This window comes from Chenopodium quinoa, unplaced genomic scaffold, assembly GCF_001683475.1.
Source record: "Chenopodium quinoa cultivar QQ74 unplaced genomic scaffold, ASM168347v1, whole genome shotgun sequence".
Taxonomy (NCBI): domain Eukaryota; kingdom Viridiplantae; phylum Streptophyta; class Magnoliopsida; order Caryophyllales; family Amaranthaceae; genus Chenopodium; species Chenopodium quinoa.
In genome coordinates this window covers 124610-147974 of record NW_018743206.1, presented here as the reverse complement: position 1 = coordinate 147974, position 23365 = coordinate 124610, and the positions used below count along the sequence as shown (strand labels likewise).

At 36.3% G+C, this 23365-nt stretch overlaps 1 protein-coding gene across 1 annotated transcript; it reads left to right on the top strand.

Annotated features, from left to right (window-relative positions):
• Positions 1 to 20306: 20306 nt before the first annotated feature.
• Positions 20307 to 22297, top strand: LOC110734008 (germin-like protein). The gene is made up of 2 exons (XM_021914062.1): positions 20307 to 20526; positions 21548 to 22297. The coding sequence occupies exons 1-2, from the start codon at positions 20403 to 20405 to the stop codon at positions 22096 to 22098; spliced, it is 675 nt and encodes a 224-aa protein (XP_021769754.1). The 5' UTR covers positions 20307 to 20402; the 3' UTR covers positions 22099 to 22297.
• The last annotated feature ends 1068 nt before the right edge of the window (positions 22298 to 23365 follow it).

The following is a 23365-nucleotide window of genomic DNA, read 5'->3' as shown; positions in this document are numbered from 1 at the left end:
TATGGGCTATTTGAACAAAGAGCAAAATTGTAAAGTCATTGTACGAATTCGAATCATAGCCAGAAAAAACGCGGTTTTCATAGCACGTTGAGGAAGCAGTGCAACGCCACATGTCGCCACGCGTTTTGCGCTGTCGCCAGGCGAAAGACTCTGTCGTCACGCGATAGGCTTGTCATTGGGCGCTGCAGTGCGCTACCTCCGAATCTTTTCCAGAGTCAAACTGCATCGATTTTGTAAATAAACAGCCCCCTGATCTTCCGATTTTCTATATAATTCGAACAGATTAATTATAATCTTAGGATCTCAACAAATAATCATGTCTTTAGTCACTAAGAGTTTTAGCAATTACACTGGTGAATGTGTCGGTCATTAACTGCTAAAGAGATAAAAGAACTCGACTTTTTCACATGAGAGGTATTTATGGTATTAAGGGGGTAGATCTTGATATAGATTTTATTTAGACTAGGGTGTGATGAGATTAGCCCTTTACCGGAAGAATTTGGTGCCATCCTAGACTTCTCTTCATTAGATCTTGCGGTAATCCCTAGAGTAAATAAATATTATTATAAATATTTTGAGCGCTTCTTAAATTTAAGAGACAGAGATCTAACAAACATTGTAGATGGTAGCGTAGTTAATCTAAAAGAATTTGCACGCCACTACTTTGATAGACCTTACTCTGAATCTTTTCATGTTTATAGAATAAGGGCTTTTCTCTTTTGCATGCTTAACCAATATCTTCTCACTAGTGGTAGAACTAATGAGGGTCAAGCAATTATATTAACTGTTTTGGAGCAAATTTAATCTAGAAGGAATCCAATTCCATTAATTGTTGGAGAGACTATGCTTAGTCTTGATGAATTAAAGAAAAATCCAAAAGCACCTTTTCGGGGCTCTCCAATTTTATTACAGGTAGAAAAATAATATTTTTAATTACAGAAATCAAACACATATTTTTGTATAGTAATACTAATTTATTTGCATTGAATTTTTTTCAGATATGGCTAATGGAGAGACTATAATTAATTAGTCCTCCTGACAATATTGAAAAATATACTCCAAATTGTTTTGTGAGGCGAAAAAAACGCTTCTCTAAGATGGGGCGCCATGAGTGGAATAAAGTCTTTGCTTCTTGCAACTTTGCTATCAAGTGGGTTGTCCTATGGTGGAAAATAGAGAAGATGGTTGGCGTTAACAAGCAACCCTTCTGTCGTCTTCCAAGCTTAACCAAGATGACTTTTTATTATCCCTGCAGGGTAAGAAGGCAGTACGGTCTACTTCAAACAATTCCTTCTGGGGATCTCCGTCGTCCCTATGAATTCCCTGTTTCACAAGAAGTAAAGAAATTTGAGACATATTGGAGTGCCAGGCCCTTATGGGAAGTGATTACCCAAAAGGATCCTCCTTTCTCGCCCAATGATGTGAAGAGATGGCTTCTTAATAAGCCTACAAAGGACATGAAGAAAAATCAGAGTAGATCCAATGTGAAGTATCGTCTAAGTGACAAAGTGATTCCTGTTAAAGAACGCTTGGGTGAAAAGATTGAATTCAAAACACCTGTGATGCCTAAGAAAAAAGATGCTACAAAGGATAAAGGGAAAAGAAAAACTAACACTTCGAAAAAGAAGGTTTGGGTAGAAAAGAAACACGGGGTCCTAGCTAAGGGAGAAACTATTTACTCTAAAATTGAATGTAGGTCCTCTAAAGGATGCCTACTAGCTAAAGTCATGGACGATGAAGAAGATGCAGATAAAAATTGGAAAAGGGCAAAGTAAGAGAAGAAAGATTGAAGCATTGCTTAACTTCCAATTTATTAGACTAGTTTAAATTTAAAGTTAATTTGTTTTATTAAGCTTTCATTTAAATTCCATCAATAATGTAATATTATCTTATTTTATTAATGAAATTTCAGCTTTTTTAATTAAATCAATTATTTTAAATTTAATTTATTAAAGTAATGAAAACAAATCATATTATTTTATTTTTCAGAAATTTTCTCAAGTACGGAAGTCGAAAATTTTCCGAAAAACACCGTAATTTTCCCAGATATTCCCAGAAAAAATGGCGCTGTTGATTTGCAGCAGTCATCCAACGTTGCTGTCTGTCGCCAAGCGACAGGCTCTGTCGTTCGGCGCTGCAGTCTGTCGGCTGGCGACAGACCTCTTTCTGTAACGCTGCTATTCTGTCGAATTTATATTGCTTCTTGGATGTGAGTTTTGCAAAAATTAAATTGGCCGCACCCCGTAAAGGGTTGCGTACGTATCCTCTCTTAAGGAATCAGGCCAAACGTAGCTCTCTTGAGTGTCCTACTCAAGTATTTATGGGTAGTACTTTTTAAGTTGGTCAAGGTTTGTCATGTTTGAAAACTCTTTTGTTGCACCTCCTGATAGGATGGTTTTGATGATATATGGTCCGGACCAATTAGGCCTAAATTTGCCTCTTGGATCCAAAACATTTTTCCTTAACGCTTTTAACACCAAGTTTCCTACTTTGATGTTTCTTGTCTTGACCTTCTTATTAAAGTGCCTAGCCATACGGGTTTGATAGCATTGGGTATGATGTAGAGCTTCTAGTCGCTTTTCATCAAGTAGAATTAGCTCTTCATACCTTGCTCTAGTCCATTCGACATCATCGAGTTTACTTTCTAATGCAATGCGAAGAGATGGTATTTCTAGCCCTACAGGTTTTACGACATCCATTCCATAAACTAAGGAGAATGGCTTATTTCCTGTTGATGTGCAATAAACCCAAAGTGCAAAATGGAGTTTTTCAGGACAATCCTTGTAATTTTCTGTCATTTTCTCGATAATAGTCTTTAGGTTTTTATTAGCTGCCTGAACTGCTCCATTTTCTTGAGGTCTATAGGGGGAAGAATGATGATGTTGAACGCCATATTTTTGTAACAATTCTTCACATTCTGCTTCAAAGTGAGTTCCATTGTCACTTATCATCTTATGTGGGACTCCGTATCAACAAATAATATTCCTTTCGATAAAGAGTGCTACATGTTTTGCAGTGAGTTTAGCATATGATTGTGCTTCAACCCACTTTGTGAAGTAATCAATTGCTACTAGGATGTATTCATGACCTCCTGTCCCAGGAGGGGTAATTTTACCGATAATATCAATTCCCCATGTAGAGAATGGCCATGGTGAAGTGTAGGTGTAAAGTAGAGAGGGAGGAACATGTTGTAAATTGGCATAAATTTGGCACTTAGGGCATCTTTTTACATATTGATGACAATCCCTAATCATGGTAGTCCAATAGTACCCTTCTCTCATTATCTTTTGGACTAGCATTTTCCCATTAACATGGGTTCCACAAATGCCTTCGTGGACTATCCTCATAGCTCTTTGGTCATCCTTTTTCCCTACACATAAGACAGCTCGACCCTTGGGTACCCTTTTGTGTAACTCGTCGTCTATGAGTACGTATTCGGAAGCCAAGAGTTTTAATGCTCGCTTTGCTCTTTTGTCAGCATGAGGAGGATATTCTCCTTTGGTGACGTAATTAAGTATATCCGTATACCACGGCTCTTCTTCTTCTTCTTCTTTATCTTGGACCACTTCATCATCTTCTATAGCTTGAATATAAGCCGGTTTATGCCTTTTCTCTATGGTGAGAGGCATTTGCTCGGTTTCCGTAGGAATCCTAACCATTGAGGCTAGTCTGTCCAAGGCATCAGAAAATTGGCTTTCCTCTCTAGGTAGATAGGTGTATTCTACTTTTTCTAGCTGGTTGGTGAGAGTTTCCAGATAAGTTCGGTAAAGGGCTAGACTTTCCCTCCTTACTTTCCATCTTTTGGAGATTTGGTTGATGATCAACAAAGAGTCTCCGGATATTCGCAATTTCTTCACTCCCAATGCCAAAGTTGTTTCAAGGCCTACCACGCATGCTTCGTATTCGGCACCGTTGTTGGTAACGTCAAAATCTTGCTTTATAGAGATTGGAACGTGTTCTTCTTTGGGTGATACTAATAGTACTCCAACGCCACATCCCTTTTGGTTTGAGGCTCCATTGAAGTATAAAGTCTAGGTATCATCTTCTGTGACCATCAAGTCTTCGTCTGGAAATTCATTGTCATGTACCGGCGTCAAATCTTCTATTAGGAAATCCTCTAGAAAGTCCGAGACCACATATCCTTTGATAGCCTTTTGGGGCATGAATCTTACATCAAACTGGGCTAAATTGACTATCTACCTTGATATGCGCCCATTGAGTAGACTTTTCGAATAGATACTTAAGTGGATCCATTCGAGAAACTACAAAGACTGTGTGCACAAGCATGTAATGTCTTAGCTTGGTTGTGGCCTACACCAAAGCGAGGCACAATTTCTTAAGCGGTGTGTAACATACTTCATACTCGAGCATCTTCTTGCTTAGATAGAAGATTGAATTTTCTTTACCTTCTACTTCTTGTGCAAGCATAGCTCCCATTGTCTCCTTGGTGACAGTTAAGTACAACCTAAGAGGGAACCCTGGAAGTTCTAGTTCTAATACGAGAGGATTTGCAAGATAGGCTTTGATCTTTTCAAAGGCTTTTTGACACTCGTCATCCCATATTACTGGAACATTCTTTTTAAGCTTCTTAAATATTGGTTTGCATATCGTTGTTAGCTTCGATATGAACCTACTTATATATTGCAACCGGCCAATAAATCCTCGAATTTGTTTCTCGATTTTGGGCGGTGGCATTGACATGATCGCCTTGATCTTGGTTGGGTCTATCTCTATTCCTCTAGAGCTTTTGACATACCCGAAGAGCTTGCCTGAGGTGACTCTAAAAGCACACTTAGATGGATTTAACCTCATGTTGTATTTTCTTAGCCTTTTGAAAAATTTTCTTAAGGCTAGTTAACATCCTGGGCGATCTTTTAATTTCACAATCATATCGTCTACATATACTTCAACTTCTTTGTGCATCATATCATGGAGTAGGGCAGTTGCTGCTTGTTGGTAAGTAGCACCCGCGTTTTTCAACCCGAATGGCATTACCGTGTAGCAGTAAGTACCCCAAGGTGTTATGAATGTTATTTTCTCCATGTCCTTTTCTGCCATGAGAATCTGATTGTACCCAGCGTATCCATCCATAAATGAGAGAAGTGCATGATTTGTTGTATTATCTACTAAAATATCGATGTGTGGTAAAGGGAAGTCGTCCTTTGGACTTGCCTTATTTAAATTTCGATAGTCGACACACATTCTTACCCTTCCATCCTTTTTCGAACTGGGACCACATTTGCTACCCATTCGGGGTATTTGGATACCCTAATAAAACCTGCAGTTATTTGTTTTTGAACTTCTTCTTTTATTTTAAGATTTACGTCGGGTTTCATTCGACGCATCTTTTGTTTTACAGGTTTCATTCCTATAATTAGTGGTATAGTGTGTTGAGCTATTTCTCTATTAATACCTGGCATATCTTCATATGACCAAGCAAATAAATCGATAAATTCTATGAGTAGATTAATTAAATCGGTTCTTTCTTGTTTATGAAGCGTTAATCCTATTTTAACTTCTCTTTTAATGGTTGAATCATTTGAGATATCAACCGTTTCAATATCCTCAATTATCGGTGTTTTCTTTTCAAGTGTTTCCATTGCTTTAATAATTTCTTTGTCATTTTCATTGTTAGTTAACCAATGCTCGTCATCTTGGGTTAATGAAAAACACGAGGAGTAAGAGGAAGAAGACATATTATTAAATTCTGAAATCATTACAACGAAAAGAGAAATTCCCTCAGGGACATAATTTCTAACTATCCTAGGAGTAGAAATAGAAGAATTAGAAACAGGGGGTGCTACAGCTAAAGACTTGGAAGACTATACATGAAAAGACTCTGACTTTGACTCAGACGACTCTTTAAACATTGGTCCTTGCCCTGTTGTTATTAAGATTTTTCTTCCACTCGGAGTAGTCACCTTGACCGTCTTGCGCCATCCTTGCGTCAAACCTTCCGCTGGAGTGATGAGCTTTGAAGGGTCAAAGTTCTCGCTTTTTAGGACCGTTTGGATGAGCGAGGAATTATCCTCTACATATTTCGGCTCATCCTTTTTGTGCCCAAATAGTAGTCCCATGACATTAAAGTCAAAGCATGGGGGTGCTTTCTCCTTGTGAATAGGAGTTGAGATCTCATCTAGAAAGTAGCAATCCAGAATGATTTCGAACCCAGGTTGCCTTATGCCATTTACAACAAAAGGTTCGGGAAATTCATGGCATGGATAGTCCTCTCCTTCCCTTATGAACTGTCCGTTGAGTGTAAAACCCCAAAATTTTGAAAATAAATATTTTAATAATTTATTCAATTATTTGAATTAGGAGCCAAAATTAATTTTTGGTGCCAAAAATAAGTATTTAATTATTTATTTTAGTACCTTAAATCAATAATAATTAATTATTTTGGTTCGTTCATATTTTATGATATACAACTATTTTAGTTTGACATTATCTAATATATTTTTTTTACTTCAAATCATTATCTTAAACTATGATTTCAAAAAAATAAAATAAAATAAATAAAAAATAAAAAATTGGCCGTGAGTTATGAAACTCAAACCAAGTGCTTACTTATCTTTATCCATTAAACTTAAACTTCTTAATATATTTTTCTTCACCATATTAGCATCTATCTTACTTCCATCTCTAATCCTTTCCATTGGATTTTTCCACAAGAATTAACCTAGACTAAATTTCACTCATATTCATTTAACAAACTTACATTTATCATGTTCCCATGTTAATCTCAATCCTCCTTTAACTTTATCTTACTACCCCTTAAACACTATAAATAGACCCTTAATTCTTCCCACTTATTCACACCAAATCAGAAATTCTCTTCTCTACTCTCTATCTCATCACACCTTCTTCTTACTCTATCTAGCTTAAATAAACTCTGCAACCCATAACCAAGTTGTTGCCACCAAACAACTACCTCTTCCGCCACCAATGACCACCCAACTATACTAATAGCACTATTTTGATAAAGGTTAATATTTAGGTAGTTCATGCACAATAGAATAGTGCTTTTGTTTTTGTGTTATTTTGTTAACCTTATATTAATTAAGGTTATTTTATTTGTGTAGGAGGAGTCTCTCGATCGTGGTCAAGTTTAGTAGTCGTACCTTTTTGTTCTCGTGATCAAGGTACGTATGGGTGGCTAGGTCCTTGATACAATTTTTTAATGCGTGTTTTGTATAATGTTTGTTTTAATGATTGTTTGAATTAATGTTGTGTATGAATATTTAAGTTAACAATTTTCATGACAAGTTAAAGTATATAATTGAAGGTTTGATCTCTAAAAGTGTTGATCGAATGAATAAAAGTTGTTTGATTTATAAATCACTTGGTTCAATTAATTTGCAGCTCATTATGAGCCTGAGTATTTGATATTTTAATTGTCTCTATACCCGGGACTGGTTAAGTAAGACCATGAACTTTGTATGATTTGGTTAAGTAAGACCATGAACTTAGGTGAGGAAAATTGGTTTGGAATTATACTTTTAAAATTGGAAAGTTTTAATGATGATCATTACTACCCTTGGAAGGTTTAATTTTAGAAAGTCTAATTTTGAATGTGACTTGTGACAAGTCAAATGGTTATTTCTAAAGCATGTTTGACTACTAAAAGTATTTACATGCCTTGCGCTTATACGTACTTAGAGTTTTTGCTAATCTATTTTCCTTTTTGTTTTGGTTCGCCCTGTTTACCATTTTGGTAAGCAGTCTTGATTTCAGGTGTGGAGTTGTTCGTGCACATACTAGAGTCGGGACTGGGATCACATAGTTAGGAGTTAATTTTATTTATGTGTGGATTTTTTATTAGATTATTTTGAAACACTTATTATGGTTACTCATATTATTATTAATAAAAGTTAGTTTTTTTTTCCGCTGCAATTTGAGTAATTAAGTAAGCCTTACGTTTTCACGTGGCGGTAATACGCCCAAGTCTACTTCTACGGTATTTGTATACGTATAAATATAGTAATTACGTAGAGGGAGATTTGGGGGTGTTACAAAGTCGTATCAGATTTCCAGGTCTAAGAAAGATTAAAATTGAAAAATGAAAATTATGGGTAGACTTAAGATGGACATATAGGACAGATAGAGTTTTGCATTCTTCGAAAGTAAAATTATTTTCTATAAAAACTATTTTCTTATTTGGAAAGATGATTGGGAAAAGATGCTCGGGTTCTCTTCGGAGGCCTATAATGGGTACGACTCTCTGTCTAGGAAAGGCTCGCCTCGACGCTGTAGGTAACTTTCCTGGGAGACGCGGGCTCGATCGTCCAATATCAAGAATCGAGTACATTATCATTTTCGAGAACAAAATGAATTGAAACTATTTGATTTTGTAAACACCTAATGTGCATCAGTCTAAGTATAATTAGGGTCGTCTAGTTATTTGTGTGGTTAAGGAATTTTGGTTCCATTGGTATTCATTTTGGATTTATCCTTGAGGAAATTTGAATTGCTTACTTAAATAGTTTGTGTTATCACATATGATAGAAATTGTTAGAAGACATTTCTTTGATCAAAGGCTAGTAAAATAGGATGCTATATCTGTGCATGACTTTATAACATACATTGTTTGGCATGCTACTAATATAAAAAGACACAGGAATATGAAATTTATGATCAAGGAACCATGGATCATCCTACTGACCTTAGTTCACTTACCCAACACACCTAAATATAATACATTAATCCGAACATAAATAATGTCATCTAACATTGTTCGTGCGCGTACTAGAGTCGGGACTGGGATCACATAGTTAGGAGTTAATTTTATTTATGTGTGGAGTTTTTATTAGATTATTTTGAAACAGTTATTATGGTTACTCATATTATTATTAATAAAAGTTAGTTATTTTTTTTTTCCGCTGTAATTTGAGTCATTAAGTAAGCCTTACGTTTTCACGTGGCGGTAATACACCCAAGTGTACTTCTATGGTATTTGTATACGTATAAATATAGTAATTACGTAGAGGGAGATTTGGGGGTTTTACATTGAGAGTAAGAGGGTACTGGTCCATTGGGATTGCTTTCTTTTGGGTGCGAGCGTTCCTACGCGCCTTATACCTTTTCTAGGCTCGCTTAAAATAATCCCGAGTCGGTTCGAAACCAAGTCCGAAAGTATCTAACTTAGGGAGGCCAGGTAATTCCATTTGTTTTGCTATCTCCTTTTTCTTTCCTAGAGTCATTCCAAGAAAGTGTCCCTGCCTCTTGAGAATAGCATTTACCGTCATATTGGAGTGGGGGTCGTGACAAAGAGGGTTCCTTTCATCCTCCTCGATTAAGGAGACCTCTTTATTAAATTCCCACAAGCCTTCATCATCCTCATCGTGCTCTACATTAATGATCGGGTTTTCTACAGCTTTAATCCTCATAGGTGAAGCATCGATTGTGATGAGGATTCCTCCAACTATGGCTTTTACCTGTTGGTGAAGAGATGAAGGGACAGCCTTGAGGTCATGAAACCAAGGGCGTCCCAATAATATGTTGAAGGAAGCCTTAATATTTACCACTTGGAAGGTAGTGGCATGTTCTATTGCTCCCGCCATTACATTCATAGTGATTTTTCCAAGAGCTTGGCGACGAGTATTGTCGTAGGCTCTTATTCCTTGTGTTGACGGGGTTAAGTCTTCATCCCTTATGCCTAACATCCTCGCAGTTCTGAGTAGACAAACGTTAATTGTCGATCCGTTGTCTACAAGAGTCATTGGGACGTTCATCCTCTTGCAGACTACCGTGAGGTTTAGAGCCTTGTAATGCTTGTCACCTTCTGGAGGTAAATCTTTGTTAGAAAAGGTGATCAAGTTGATAGGACTAGGGAGATCACTCGTAAGATCACTCGTAAGGAAGTTAGCCAACCCCGCAGGAGTGGTATCGGAATCTATCCCTATCTTATCCAAGGCATTGATTACCGCCAACCTATGTTCTCGAGATGTAGCTAGAAGTTTCCATACGTTCATTTCGACCTAGGTCTTCTTGAATTGTTTGACAATATCATTATCTTCTATGATAGGTATGGGAACTTGTTGCACGGTAGGAATGGGTTGTGTAGAGATGGGAGGTTGCATTCTCCCAGATCTTGTGAGGACGTCTATGGGTGAATCTTCTTCATCCCAAAAATCACTTATTGAAATTGAAAGTGGAGGTTCTTCCATGTCCTTAAGATAGGCGTCTTCATCATCGCTGTCCCAAACCCCGTTGATGCTAATGTCTTGTTCTTGTGGGATTTGAACCAGTTTCTTATCATCAATCATCTTCTGAATTAAAACTTTGAATTTAAAACAATTTTCAATAGTATGTCCCCCTGATTGATGGTATGGACAGTAGAACCTATCTGTCCTCTTTAGTGATTCAAATGGTCTCGGTTCGAGAGGTTTGACCTTACCATTCTCGGAGTGAATTTTGAACATTTTAGCATAGGAAGTCCCAATTGGAGTATAGAGTTTATTACTCTTCTTGGGTGTGTCAATTAATTGGAGAGGGAATGATTTCTTCTTCATAGGTGGAACTTTAGCACACTTGCTTTGAAGCTCCCTTCCTTGTTTCTTTGCTAATTCAATAGCTTCACATAACAAGTTTATTCCGTACCACATTGACCATATAAGAATCTTTACTTCTTCCTTGGTTGCAAGTTCCTATTCAAAAGGAAAATTATCCATGGCATTGAAAAAGGCTTCCTCCTCTTCTTCGATAGCATGAATTTGTTCAACAGGTTTGATGAGAGATGAGGGATTAACATGGTTTTCCTCATCAGATATAGCCAAGGAATCGGAGAGAGGTGCATTTTTAATACTTGGCTTCTTACTTGCATGGGGCAATGGTAGTTTATTGTTATCAATCAAATCTTGGATAGCTTCCTTAAGCTTCCAACAATTCTCAGTGAGATGGCCCCTACCTTGGTGATATTTGCAGTGTGCATTGGGATTCCAAATAGCTGTCCTCTTTTCAATTGGTGGGTCCCGAAATGGTCCAATAGGAGTTATAAGACCTTTTGCATTCAGTCGATCGAATGCGGTGTCATAACTCATACCAATAGGAGTAAAGTTCCTCCTAAATGGTTTCTTTTGTCCTTGGTTGTTCATAGCAAGGAATTCACTCAAATTAAAGGTGCTAACATTATTTGAGTGGGTGGTTGTGGAAGAAGAAGGATTGTCGTTCTTCTTGCCTTTCCAGCCATTGTTGGAGTTATTGTTAGCAGCTTTTTGTTTAGTAAGGTCGTCTTCAATGTTAATCCCAATATCATAGACGGCCTTGAAAGTGTGTAGATTGTTTTGATATTTAAGATGTTTGGAGTACTTTTCTTGGAGATTTTTGATAAACAACCTCACATATTCCTTTTCACTCGATACTTCAATCATCTTAGCAGAGGTTTCTCTACATTTATTGAAGAAAGAAGTGAAACCTTCATTCTCTTTTTGCTTAAGTATTTCAAGTTCCCTATGATCAGTTTGAACTTGAATATTGCATTTATACCTATCAATGAAAGCGTTTACAATTGATTCCCAAGTAGAGGTTTTCTCTTTGTCAAGGGAAAAGAACCATTGTTGGCAAACAGTCTCAAGAGATAAGTAAAATAAAGAATGAAATACTTTTCTTTCAATACCCTTAATATTCATTATTGTTTCAAAAGCTCTTAAATGAAAGTAATAAGGGTTATCAGCTGCCTTGAATTTTGGGATGTCGTTGGCATTGAACTTCTGCGAAAGAAGCTCTTTGTCCACCGAGACCCCTTGTGAACTAATTCCCTGGAACCTGTAATCATTAGATATCTTTCTCAAGCTTTCTTGCATGAGCTCCATTTGTTGTTTCTTCACAGGGTTATTAATTTGGAGGGTTAAGGTTTTTAGCAACACAGTAACACCAGCCATTTGCTTCTTGAGCTCATCAACTTCTTCTTGACTCGCCATTATCTTCTTGACTTTCCTTTTTCGACCGATTGGTTTGACAAAAAGTTGTACTTAAACGAAAAGGTTGTCTCTGATCAAACTCCCTTCCTTTCTTGACCACGCTATAAATTAAACCATTTTTTTATTTTATTGACTTGACTCAAATTGACTTTTACTTTACGGGTTTATAAAGAAAAAGAAAAAAGCAAAAATAGGGTGTATATTTTTGGAAATCAAGTATAGGGGTTCAAACAAGTGGTTTAATTGGAGGATTAATATCCGAGTTACCCCCCTACAAAAATGACGGAAAACACGCACATACAAGACTCTCTAGACATGGTCAAAGTGTACATACATATTAGTGTGTGCTTTATTTGTGAGTGCAAGTGACATGCTTTGACTCTTGTGTAAGACCATGGGACTAAGTGCCTAGACTCTATTAGGGACTAAAAAAGGGTACTATTATTAACAAAATAATCAAACTGATTAGCAAACTGTTGAATTAGACTCGTCGTACGTGATGACTAGAGCAAAATCCTGGACTGTCGCCAAAGCAACAGGATTGTCGCCGCACATTGCAGTGCAGCGCCAGACGACAGCGTCATCGCTCGGCGTTGCAGTCCAAATTTTTGCGCCATTATTGGAGCATTAATCTGGGACTTCTTTCAGTATTTTAACTCTACGGGACAGGCCTAAAGTCGTACTAAGTCAATTCTGATTAAATTATTAGACTTTAATTGCTCAAATTAATTAATTAATTAATAAGGCAAAGTCCTTTTAGCCATTAATTAGTTTATTTAAGGCTTAAACACAAGTCAAACAAACGGTTAGGAAAAATACATTAAGTATGCACAACAAATAATGCACATATAGTCAAGTAGGCACAATATGATGCAATGAGTTTGCAACCTAACCATGGCTCTAGCTCTCTAAAGTTCAGGATATTGGTTAGTCAAAGAGGGTCCATGGTTATGAGTCCGGATGCACCCGCGCGGAAGCCTTACCTTAGGAAGGGTTAGCGCGAGTGGATGGGACCCCGCGAGTTAAACTCGCTTCCATGGTTTGGTGAATTCAACATTCTAGGATGTACCCTTTGTTGCTCAAAGCGTTCAATCAGGTAGATGAAGCATGAATTCCCAGAGGATTATGTCCATATGTAGAACACATATGGGTTTCAGAAAAGTGAGAAAAACTCAATCCGGAAGTAGAATCGAGCCAACAGTGCTAGAACTGGTCGAAATTAGAACTCATATTTCTGGCTCGATACTGGAAGAATGCAGTGCCAGCCAAGAGGGAATGTTGCCGCAATATAGCCCTGTCGCCTGGCGGACAAAATTGTCGCTCGGCGACATAGCCATATCCTCGGCGACAGTCTTTGTTTGCTAGACGTCAGTTCCTAAATGCCTTAGCAGCTTTCTGTGTTTGTAAAATTTTCTAGTTTTTTGCAGCATTATTTCGATCCTAGTTGTGAAAGATATTCCTCAAATTTCCTACATGTAAAAATCCTATGTTTTTTACTCATTACGGATGGTCTTTCCAATGAGATCATTTTTTATGCATATGACAATAATGTTAATCAAAATTACCCACATGAAATACTTAGAACTTTTCGAGTCTCATCCACTCATTCTAAATCATTGCCGAAATAAATTTCAGGAATTATAATAGAAATCCTCCCCAGCGGAGTCGCCAAAAATTGTAGGGAATATTTCAAGCATTACCCCGAACTTGAACCCCACTGTGATCATACACTTAAGCATGATGGCGTCCAAAGGGAAGGAAGCTAGAGCAAAAGAGTCGCCAACAATTAAGTTTTAGGAACTTGTAAACCGTTCACAGAGTAAAGTTTACACCCCTTAACGATCCAAGAGATCATTAACTCCAATAGGTCTGGAACCATGACTAGAAGTTCGGGGATGAAGGTACAAATCCAACCTAAAAGAGATTGAACCTGCCCTAATAATAGGCTTCTACTTTATTCTTCTCGTATTCATATGCGCTTTCTGACTAACATGCAATTAATACGTTTACCCTAAACTTGTTTAATCTATGTTGGTTGAATATTAATGCACAAACAAAACTATTATTGGCGATCACTTGTATTATAATCAAATTAACCCTAAACAAGATTATTAATTATCTTATTAAGCGTGATTACAAGTATCAATTCCCTTTAAACGTGCATAAAAGGTGTGATCAAGCAATAACAATAAATAATTTATCAAGCAACATAATAACAAAAATAATAATCATCATAATTATAATTATAAAAATAATCATAATAACAATAATAATCATAACTAAAATAATCATGTTAAAGCATAATAATAGCAAGATCCTAGACATGACACTAACAAGATTAATAACAAATCCTAGCATGTCATTAAACAATAAAAATCAAAGCTTTAGCCCTAACATGATACTAACATGCTATTAGGAAAGAGAATAGGAAGCATCACATGAATCATAATTGATATAAGCAAATCACCCTAAATATGATACTAAGGAAAAGCATCCTAACATGATACTAGAAAAAACATCCTAACATGATAATAGGAATCAAAATAACAACCTAAACATGATTTCTATATCAAAATATCAATAAAGCAATTAAAGTACTTACTTGGATGCCTCGTATCTCTTTCTAATAACAAAATACACACGTTAGTAACTTCAAGGAAAATAATAAAATCAAATAATTAAATTAAATAATTGAAATAGAAATTTGGGACCAACTCCTCAGAAATATCAAACCTTTCACATCTAGGGTGAAGGCAACTTCGAACTTGGCTAGGTGTGTCTAGATCTTGTGAATGCGAAATTTTGTGTTTGTGAAAAGTTGGTTTAGAAAAGAGAGAGAGAAAGAGTATCAAGAATTTCTTGATGAGAGTTGGTGATTAAAAATGGGGGTTTTAGGAGGCTATTTATAACGAAAATCAGCCGGAATATGATAAAAAATAATCATAGTTTCGAAAAGAATAAAACACGACGCTGTCGCCACACAAGCCTCTGTCGCCAAACAACAGAGCCTGTCGCCAGGCGACAGCCTGTAGTGCAGCGCTGCAGACAGTTTTTTCACACATTTTCATATTTTGATAAAATTTAAGCGTACGAGGGATAAAACTGTAATTTCCTTTAAAACACTTCTTTTATTCTAAATAAAACTCTTAGAACTCAATTATCAATGCTAATCAAATTAGGATTCAAAAGAACCTTCTAGAAGATTCTAGAAGACTATAATCAATCCTAATTGCATAAGGAATGATACATCATAATAGGCCCTCCTCTAGATCATTGGGACGCTTATAAAGATCAAATCGGGCCTAGTTTAGTAATTTGGCCATAACTTCCTCATTATTCATCGGAATTGGGCTTATAATATATCGTTGGAAAGCTCTTTTTTAACCCAATCCAACTACACTATTATTGGACCCTTGCCATGTACCAAACTAAACTGGATTGGATTTTTTCATAAAATAGGTTTTCAAAAACAGAGAGAAATAAGAGAATTAAAAACTAACCACAACACTAGACTTTCCACACTTTCACTTCATTCGATTATGATTCGACGTGAAAAGTATTCATCATCGAGTTTGGTTTTGGGGAGACACAAATGGGTGTCTACAGATACCAACACAATTTAGTATGTAGGAGGCCAAAAGAGGTCACCTACCCATGTTACATGGCATAACCCTGAGCAAGAAGTAGTGTCCAAAGACACTTGATGAGTGACACAAGGATGAATTATTTGACAAGAAGTAGTGTCCATATGATTCAATTATTTGATTGATCATGTATGCCATGATATGTACTAGGCCAAATGTATCTTATGCCTTGAGCACTACGAGCCGATACCAACCAGACTCAGGAGAGGCAAATTGGACTACAACCAAGAATATCCTAAAGAATCTGAAAAGGAATAAGGATAAATTCCTAGTATATGGTGGCTCAGAAGAATTAGTAGTTTAGGTTATACCGACGCAAGCTTCCAAACAAGCATAGACGATTTCAAATAACAATCTGGATATGTATTATGTCTAAAAGGAGGAGCATTTAGTTGTAAGAGTGTCAAGTAGATCACAACTGCATATTCTACAACTGCTGAAGCGGTTAAGGAGGTAGTTTGAATTCGTAAGTTCGTTGGTGAACTTGATGTTGTACCCTCCATCAAGGGTCCAATAGCCCACTATTGTGACAACAATGGAGCTATTGCTCAGGCCAAAGAACCAAGGGAGCTTCAGAAGGTCAAACATGTCAAGTGGCGATTTCACATAATAAGGCAATGGACATCAGAGGGTGAAATCAGAATTTGTAAAGTTGGAACGGACGACAATGTAGCCGATCCACAACTAAACCTCTTCCTCAACTGAAGCACAACAAGAACGTTGAGGCAATGGGAATCAGGCACGTTGGAGATTGGCTTTGATTTCTTTGTTTAGTGTTTAATTAATTTTTGAACATTTTAATGTAAGACACTAAGATGAACCATTAAGGTATTGGAGTAATTTAATTTCATGCAATTTTATCACTCCGTTTCTATTTAATTGTGGTTTAGAATATGGAGTCCATTCGATTCTAAGAATATTCAAAATAGAGTATCAAGACCAGTCTTGGATAAAGAAACACCTATAAATTGAACATTGAATATTATAATCGCAAGTTATCCCTAATCGATGTCATTTAAATGATGGACGATTAATGACCGCTTGAGATTAGTGTGTGGTTTGATTTATAGAACCGTTTCTTGTGCTACAAGGGCATGATTGTCATAAATCATTTGCACAGGTATTGGTTTAGAACCATACTAGATCGACCTATGAGAATACTTTAAGAGATTTAAAAATTGTCATAAGTATACTTCTCATTATTGCTATCGGAACCTCTTTCCTTGACCATGAGTATTTTGAGATCTCTTATTTAAGTACTAGTTCGTTTTGATGTTAGTCAAATATTTGCCATACATGGAGATTATAACGGCCACTCGGGCGGCTAGGTCCTCTTAGTAAGAGAAGTTGACATTACAAGACTGGGAATGTCCCCCTACTATGGAACATGTCTTTGTTGTTTACAACGCCTCTCAAAGAGCAAGACTGTAAAAACGCATGGTCGTGCTCAGATGGATTTTAGAAATGATTTGATTATTGACAGTCATACTCGGATTTCAAGAAACACTTTTGGACGTAATAAGGATGACGAATAATCTTACCTTATAGTTCATGAAGAGACATTAAGTGACATAGGAAAAAGGTTATACACTAATAGCACACTTGTCCCGATAGAGGTTTCTAGCAATTATAAAGCTAATTATTCAGTAAGGTCAAGTAATCGGAATACCTAGGTGGAGGTTGCTTCCGATCAATAATATCAATGAATAATTAATATTACAGCTTAATCTTGACTGAACCCTTCAGGTCACACCCAAGAACCTAACGATCCGACACGACAAATTAATTCAAAACAAATTAATGAGTTTCTCGAGTAATATAAATTTAGACGTCGAAAATCGAGCTAGGAGCGTCGAGACCAAGCGTCGCAAGTCGAGTCGAATTAATAAAAGACGAGACTCGGTAAAATCAATAAGTAATCAACAAGTTACCAAAATACCTTTAGCATTGGAATGCCTTGAGAAAACTGAGTGCTAGGGGCACTTGGTATATTAAGGTGGCTATCATGTGCACGAAACCGAACCTAGGCTGGCTGGTTTGTGCTACGGCATGCTAGCGCACCAATGCTAGCACATGGCTAGCAAGCCGTGCTAGCATGTGTGGGACAATAGCAGGATCGAGCTAGCAGCGCGCTAGCGTGCTAGCAGTGTGGCGCACAATGTCCTCGGCCAACAGCCCGCAAGCAATGCCTGTCTTGATGAGCCAAGGAAGCAGCACTGGTGCACAAACCGTGCGCCCAACAATAGGCCTAGCCACGCGCACCAAGTGCCAGCAAGGCTACTTGGGTGCCAAGTCTTGGCCTGCCATGTGGCAACCGCTCATTGGAGCTAAGAGTGATGAGTGGCAGTTTTTTGGGAGCCTTGGGGATCAAGTATTGGTCCCCCCCTCCCCTTGTGGTCCTTACCTAACCTCTCCTCTTAGAATGCTACTTGTTGATTAATTAGTTGTTGGCTATTTTCTTTTATTTTTTATTTAAAACTAAAAAGGGAAAATTGATTTTACCAACCCTCCCACATTGATGAGAGGGTATATTTCTCACTTGAGTTTCCCTATAAATATCCTTCTCGAGAATTGGGAAAACTCACTTGAGTATAGGGATGGCAACGGGTCGGATCTGGACCGGGTCCGAATAGACCCGAATCCAGATCCGTTTTGTATATAGGATCCAGACCCGACCCGGATCCGTCGGGTCTAGAAAATGAAGACTCGGATCCGGATTCGTCGGGTCCAATGGATCCGGGTCCCGATCCGGGTCCAAAACGGGTCCAATATACTTTGCCTAGTTTTTTACAATAAATGTAATGTTCGGATCAAAAAACTTATTTCAAACTTACGTTGTTGGTTATTAAGTTCAACCAACTTATACATTCATATTTTGAATTAAAATTATAAACAACAAAAAAAATACGATGTTACATATGAGCTAGTGAAAAAGCAACGATGATGTATATAATATGAGCATCCAAAATTCATCTCTTGAAAGGGTTAATCTTTATCATTACTAACATTATCAAAAATTTTAATAAAGAAACAAACAATTTTATTTTTTTTTAATAGGAAAAATAAAAAAAACGGGTCCACGGATCTGGATCCGGGTCTAGGGCCCATACCCAAATCCAGATCCGTTTTTGTCAACAGGACCCGGATCCGTCGGGTCCAAAATTTGAAGACCCAGATCCGTGATCCACGGATCCGGGTCGGGTCCAGATCCATTGCCATCTCTACTTGAGTAAGAGCTCAAAAAGGCATATCCACTTGAGAGAAAACCTTAAAGCTTATTAGTTACTCGAGTAGTGTTTTGGTCCGACTTGGCTAACCTCCAAGTAAGAGACCGGTCGGGGTCGCGTTGTGGGTGGATATCATCGGAGGCCCTTGCGCTTGTGAGGCATAGCTTTCTCAAGTAAGAGCTCTGTTGGTCGAGCGAAGCACGCATCAAGGGTAATTTAATCTTTTCTCTAATCTAGTTATTTATGTTTTTTTGTTATATTAATTGTGATTTTTTCCTTAGGCTCGGGTTTTATTTCCACTATATATATGTGTGCGCGCGCGCATACACACACATATATATATATTTCACGAATAATATCCCTTTATTCAAATAATAGGAAAAAAAAAGAAGAGGTAGCATATTTCATCTCATATATATCCACGTTACCTTATACAACCTACATAATATAATTATCATAAAACTATCACATTTGGTTATATACGGTATGATGTATTGTGCAACAAGGGTTACTCAAGTTACTCGATTAGGCGTTACCCGAGTTTCTCGTTCAGGGTTTACTCAAGTTGTAGGGGTTACTCGAGTTTCTCGATCGGGGGTTACTTGAGTTGCCCGGGTTACTCAAGTTTCTCGGTCAAGGGTTTCTTGAGTTACTACTAATCGAGCTACCCCTCAAGTAACCCCTGATTAAGTAACCCCTCGAGTAATCCATGATTGAACCACTCGAGTAACCCCTAACCAAGTAACCCTGACTAAGTAACCCCTGAAATCCCTGATTGAACCCTCAAGTAACCCCTGACCGAAGTCCTTATGTAACCCCTGATTAAATTACTCGATTAACCCCTAACCGAACTCCTTAAACCGAGTAACTCGAGTAATCCCTGACCGAGTAACTCAAGTAACCCCTGACCGAGTAACCCCTCAAGTAAAACCTATTTGATTGAATCCCTCAAGTAACCCTTGACCGAACCCCTCAAATTAAATAAAGTCTGGCCGAGTAACTCGAGTAACCCCTAACTGAATAACTTGGATAACCCCTAACAAAATAACTCGGATAATTCCCGTCACAGTGTAGCATTCTGCACCAAAGAGTTGCTGTAAAATAGCTAGAAGATACTTAGATACTGTGTTTTATGGTATAGTAAAGTAAATAGATATAAATCTCATCGTTTATTTAATTCCTACATAATATAATTATTATCTTCTATTTGCTAATAATTATCATCTATTTGCTACGGCCTACGGAGGTCAAAGATAAGCTAAGAAAGATAACTCTATTTTGTTTTTCAATCAATGTTTTTAGTTGCTTCTAGAAATCCGTGGGCTAAATATTGGATAATGTTGAATCCTCGTAAAGTTTAAAAACACGAAGTGGACCAATTCGTTACCTGCCCAATTGACTTAAACTACTCTTCTTTGAAAACTAAACATCTGAAGAAATAAAATTCAGAATAAGTGACCCATTCATTGACAATAAAACATATACGGAGTAACATTTTGCTATAAAAGACATCATTCAGACACCCTTTAACAACAACTTCAGCAAAAGCCGTAAACACAACATATACGTAGTAGCAAAAAAATATCGAGTGTAGCAAAGTAATAATAAAACAGATGGGAACTCGTCATTTCTTAGCCTTTATTGTTTTTGTTACCCTATCTTCCTATGTCGCCAACGCAACTGACCCTAATCAGCTACAAGATTTCTGTGTCGCTATAAACGACCCTAAGGATGCATGTAAGTCCTTTTTTCTTTTTTACATACTCTTTTCGTCCCATAATACATGAGAAGTTGGATTATTTTTCATTATTCATGCATTAGGTTTGACCATAAATTTTTACTAACATTATCAAAATATGATTTTTTTTACTTCTACCACAAAAAAAATCACGAAATTGTTTTTTACTACCAAAAAATTTATTTTACCTCTAAAAAAATTTCTAAAAATTGTTTTTTACTACCTATAGTCAAGAAAACCGTTAAATTTAACGGTTTAAAAAAAAAATTGATTTTCGTGCGCAAAACATGTTGCTCGTAAGCTTAGGGGGACATTTTGGTCCTTTTGGTCCAATTGAAAGTCAAAATTGACAAAAAATAATAGGAAATAACTCGGTTTGCGTGTGAGGTATTTTTAAACACGCAAAAGGAAGCATTTCAGATTATTTTTTGTCAATTCTGATCTCAAACTGGAGCCAAACAGTCAATATGCCCCTCAAAACCCCTAAAGATGTTGGGTTTGGCACAAAAATCAAAGAATTTAAAAAATTTCATTAGCTTTTTTATGGCAGGTGGTAAAAACACAATTTTTAATTATTTATTAGTGGTAAAATAAAACTTTTGAAATTTTTGGAAGTAAAAAATAATTTTGTGATTTTTTTGTTGATAAAAGTAATTAAAAAAAATTATAATAATATATTTTATCATAAAATAGGTTGCAAGATAGGTTTTAAATTTTTAATATAACGTTTAATAATATTATTTTAAGAATAAATTTTATTAATAAGTAATTATATAAAAATAAAGTTAAACAAGTGCATTGCCATATATGCAAGTTTGACTTTGTCATGTTTTATGGGATAGAGGAATTACTTCGTTATGAAAATTTTGTTAGCCGACCGACTATTTTGGGACCAAGACTTTGTTATTGTTGGTTTTTTTTTTTTTTTTTTTTTTTTTGACAAGGTTGTTGTTGTTATAATGTTAATGTTCATACCAAAAATATATTATATATGGTTATTACATTTGTTATACTATGCAGTGTTTGTGAATGGATTGTTTTGTAAGAATCCAATGGCTGTCAAGGTCGACGATTTTCATTTCCAAGGTCTAGACAAGCCAGGAAACACAGACAACCAAGTTGGCTCCAACGTTACACGAGTTACCCCAGCTAACCTTCCGGGGCTAAACACCCTCGGTTTATCACTGGCTAGAATCGACGTTGCACCTTATGGCGTTAATACTCCCCACCATCATCCTCGTGCCACCGAGGTCCTTACAGTCCTTGAAGGAACTTTCTATGCTGGTTTCGTAACCACAAACCAACCAAATGGTAAAAACAAGTTATTCGCCAAGATACTACACAAGGGAGATGTTTTTATCTTTCCTCAAGGCCTAATTCATTTTGAATCAAATGTTGGGAAAACTCCTGCTGTTGCACTTTCCGCATTTACCAGCCAAAATCCTGGTGTTGTTACCACAGCTGCCGCTACATTCGGGGCTGATACTTCGATCTCCGTCGATGTTCTTACCAGGGCATTCCAATTGGATGCTAATGTGGTGAAGAATCTTCAAACACGAACTTTTGAATGAGCATATCATTACAGGAATATGAGGATATACAAACTGGTTACGTGAACTTTAAACTATATATGTTGTAATACGGTACTTTGATATCTTAAAATAATAACCAAGTAATGTGATCTTGGTTAATTTATGTTGTTTGATGGTCAGGATGTATTCGTTATTTGATAAGAAAATAGTGAGTTTTGTACGAGCGAGTGACTTTATCATTTTTCGTGATTTAGTCTAATTTTCTTGCCCCAATTAATCCAATATTTACAGCTCAAGCTACAAAATTTAGAATCAAATAAATATGAGATAAAAATCTAGTAGTGGAGTTGAGTTTAACATTAACTTGAATATATATGTACCTATTAGGAAAATGTTAACAAGCAAGAGATGTCAAAATGGACACGCTTGAGCACTTTGCTATAAGTGAACACCTTTTTTAGAAAAAAAAAATACTTATAAAGCCTTAGCCGCACCCTAACTTAATATTAAATTTCGTCGGACTTTTAAATATTAATATAATTGTTTTTTTCTTTTTTTTTTTTTATAACTTTCAACTAATTTCTTTAAATATAATAGAGGAGAACTATTTATATGTTATCATCACGTGTTCTAATGTTAAAGCTTTATCAGAATATTGCATCAAAAAAATTCAAACTTAACACTTAAAATAATATAATAAAAAGGAAAATGGAAATTCTCAATAAAAATTCTAGCATGGTCACTCTCAAAATGACCATCACTATACTTAATTTTCATTGGTTGTTTTTAGATTTATTTTTTTAGCTTGGTCAAACCTTATTTAAGGGTAATTAAGGTATTTTGCTTTTTTAATTCATTTTCTTATTTTTCAAATTTCAATTATTGATTTTCTGAAATTCTTAATTTAATTTCGAAAATATTTTATCTAAATCTAATTTTAATAAAATCTAAAATTAAGATTAAAAAAAATATTAAAAATTGAAAATTTGTTCTTCGTCGTTCTTCGATGTTCATCAATGTTCTTCCTAGTTCATCCAAATTTTTCATCAAATAATGAAATCAACCACGATTTTATGTTCCATGAACCTTAATTTCAATCGCGCATCAATTGAGATTGAAAAATAGGCTTGATTTATACAGCCATTGCGCAATTTTATGGTACACATAATCGGTTTCTATCATCTTGTGGGTGGATTCTTAATCTTTGAATTATAGATTTTAATTGTACAAAATCAAGCATCAGATTCAAAAATAGCGATTTAAGGTATAAGAAATCAAAATTTTTTAAGTTTTTCGGTAATATATG

What these genes read in the sequence shown, in the direction of transcription:
- LOC110734008 (XM_021914062.1), top strand. Translation starts at nt 20,403, where the DNA reads ATGGGAACTCGTCATTTCTTAGCCTTTATTGTTTTTGTTACCCTATCT. An exon ending in AAACGACCCTAAGGATGCAT is followed by an intron (nt 20,527 to 21,547) that starts GTAAGTCCTTTT and finishes TATACTATGCAG; the next exon opens with TGTTTGTGAATGGATTGTTT.